Raw genomic sequence first — 2,518 nt, forward strand, 5'->3', positions numbered from 1 at the left:
ACAAAAAATTAGTATACACTACAATAATCAGACCAATTTGGACATATGGAATTAAGCTCTGGGGCTCCACCAAACCATCAAATTCTTCCCGCATCTAATCGTTACAATCCAAAATCCTACGTAAAATCCTTGATGCTCCTTATTACACTACAATAATCAGACCAATTTGGACAAATGGAATTGAGCTCTGGGGCTCCACCAAACCATCAAATTCTTCCCGCATCTAATCATTACAATCCAAAATCCTACGTAAAATCCTTGATGCTCCTTATTACGTCACAAATAAATTCATTCATAAAGACCTTAACATCCCATTCGTTGCAGATTTGACCCAAAACAGATATGCGTCGTTTTATTCCAAACTCCTTAACCATCCTAACCCATTAATTCTTAATCTTTCATCCTTAACAATCCCTGATAATCCTCCGAGGCGTCTGAAAAGAAGATAGCCACGGGACCTTCTAGTTTAAATTAATGTTTGAAGTACCACCAATGGGTGGTTCCTTCCCAAGATTTTCAAGTGTATATGAAACATACTACATATTTACCTATTGTATTATTTTGTACAGTTGTAAATTACAATAAATAAATAATTTAAAAAAATAAATAAATAAATTTGATTTGTCGTTAAACAGTAATATTTACAGGAAAAGGTTTATTTTAAACGTGCATTTCAAGAAACATTTGGTGCATGATGAAGCAAAAGTAGCTTCAGAAATATGATGAAATTATCACTAGACCAATTTTACACCAATCCCTAACTTTCCTCTAAATTTGGACAAAATCGAAAGAGCTGTTATACAAAAATAAGCTTATACAGTGAAAAAGACTTCGCATTATATTCTTTGTCATCTTTCTAATTGTTCCGAATGTTACAACCAAATGTTATGCAGATACTAAATTTTTTAATCACAATCAAATTTTGATGACCTAATATATAAGACTAATAAATACAACAAACAATCAAGTGGTAAGAATGTTGACAGCAAGAAAAACGCGTTAGCGCGTTAAATTGGAAGATACATCGGGTACCTTGACATATCAACCGCTGGTCATACTAACTCTATTTCATTCTATGCTAAGTCGTCCTCCCGCATTCCGCAGACTAACATTTTTTTTACATAAAGTTTTTCAATTAGAATGGATTAAGACTCTTGGGTGTCTCGGCATCATCCGTGGGCGTGACAGTAATGAGGAAAGGTTTATTCTCATCCGTTTTAGTATACACCCAGGGTGCTGACCCGTAGGTTATAACTGGGCGGACTAGGGTCTTCCGAAGCGAATTGGTCCCGTTTGAAAGGAATCTGCTTCCGAAGTGGTTTGCCCAAGTAACTCCAGCTCGTCCTCTTTATCCTCCTGCTAATCTATCTATATATTATTGTTTCCAAAGTTTATAATTTATTTTCTATTTCTACCATACCCTGCCTATCAGGCGATACGGCTGTTTGCTACATCTGCTAGGACCAGAAACGACTCTCTTAATGGACGCCCCAATCTGGTTGCAATATCAAAATCATCGGCGTTGCACAAGAGCTAGATCGTACTGTTGAAGAGGACAGAAGCTGGATTCCGGACTTCCAAACTACTTTCTCTCCTGCAAACGTACTCTGAAGGGAAACATAGTTATCCTCAGAAGACAAATCAATTTCATTGGGATGTTTCTTCCTAGGAGGGGCCGGTAAAGCACCAGCTGAGTGACTCTATCATAAGCGTCTTTAAAATCAACTGGTGACAGAGGTGATGGGTGACAATGCTATAGGATTAAAGAAGATTTACGAGTGGCAATCGTTATAGAAATGTGGCAGTGAGAATGTAATATTGATAGATGGAATAAAAAAATTAATTAATTAGATTTATGATTGATCTTTTATTGCCTTTTGCAATTAGTTGTCAAAACATGAAAATAATTCTAAGCATAGATAACCTCATAAGTTATAGCTTGTAGGCTTACCCTTGTGTATTGATCGCAGTCGCATATGTGATATACGATGCCATATATATCCATGTCCATCCCCAGATTAAGATCCTTCCAATGCCAATATTCGTCCATTCCAGATTTTGGAATGCGTGCTCTCTTCACTAAACGCCCTTGCATGAACCCTGCATTCTGTACAGAACATTTATTTCCTTTCAAAGCGCTTTAATATTAAAAACTAGTAAAACATCATTCTGAAATTTACAAACTAAATAAAACTTTTAAACTATCTTTATCTTTATATTTTGGTTTATTCTTAATTTAAAACAATTTTGATCCTTTTATTTATGTATTTATGAAACGTATTTCATCATAGACCATTTGGTTTTAAGTTAGTAACATGATAAAGCTAAAATATAAAATTAATTATTTTATATATGCTTGTTTGAGAGTGGTTTAGTTTATTCTTAATTTAAAACAATTTTGATCCGTTTTTTCCTCTCAACTATTATTCTTTAAAATTTCTCCAACGTTTCGGCCCTCAGGATACCTTTTTTAATTTTTATATAACAATTACATTATTTCCTTCAACTACACACTGAT

The 2,518-nt window shown here is 34.5% G+C and overlaps 1 protein-coding gene across 1 annotated transcript in view; it reads right to left on the bottom strand.

Moving 5' to 3' along the window:
• Nucleotides 1-2,518, bottom strand: part of LOC106680343 (EF-hand domain-containing protein 1) — a 19,209-nt gene that overhangs the window by 14,609 nt on the left and 2,082 nt on the right. The window contains exon 4 of the mRNA XM_014419969.3: nucleotides 1,952-2,107. Within this exon, the coding sequence (XP_014275455.1) occupies nucleotides 1,952-2,107 (156 nt within the window). The remainder of the gene's footprint in view (nucleotides 1-1,951; nucleotides 2,108-2,518) is intronic.

Source organism: Halyomorpha halys, unplaced genomic scaffold (assembly GCF_000696795.3).
Source record: "Halyomorpha halys isolate HHAL.00 unplaced genomic scaffold, Hhal_1.1 Scaffold257.1, whole genome shotgun sequence".
Taxonomy (NCBI): Eukaryota; Metazoa; Arthropoda; class Insecta; order Hemiptera; family Pentatomidae; genus Halyomorpha; species Halyomorpha halys.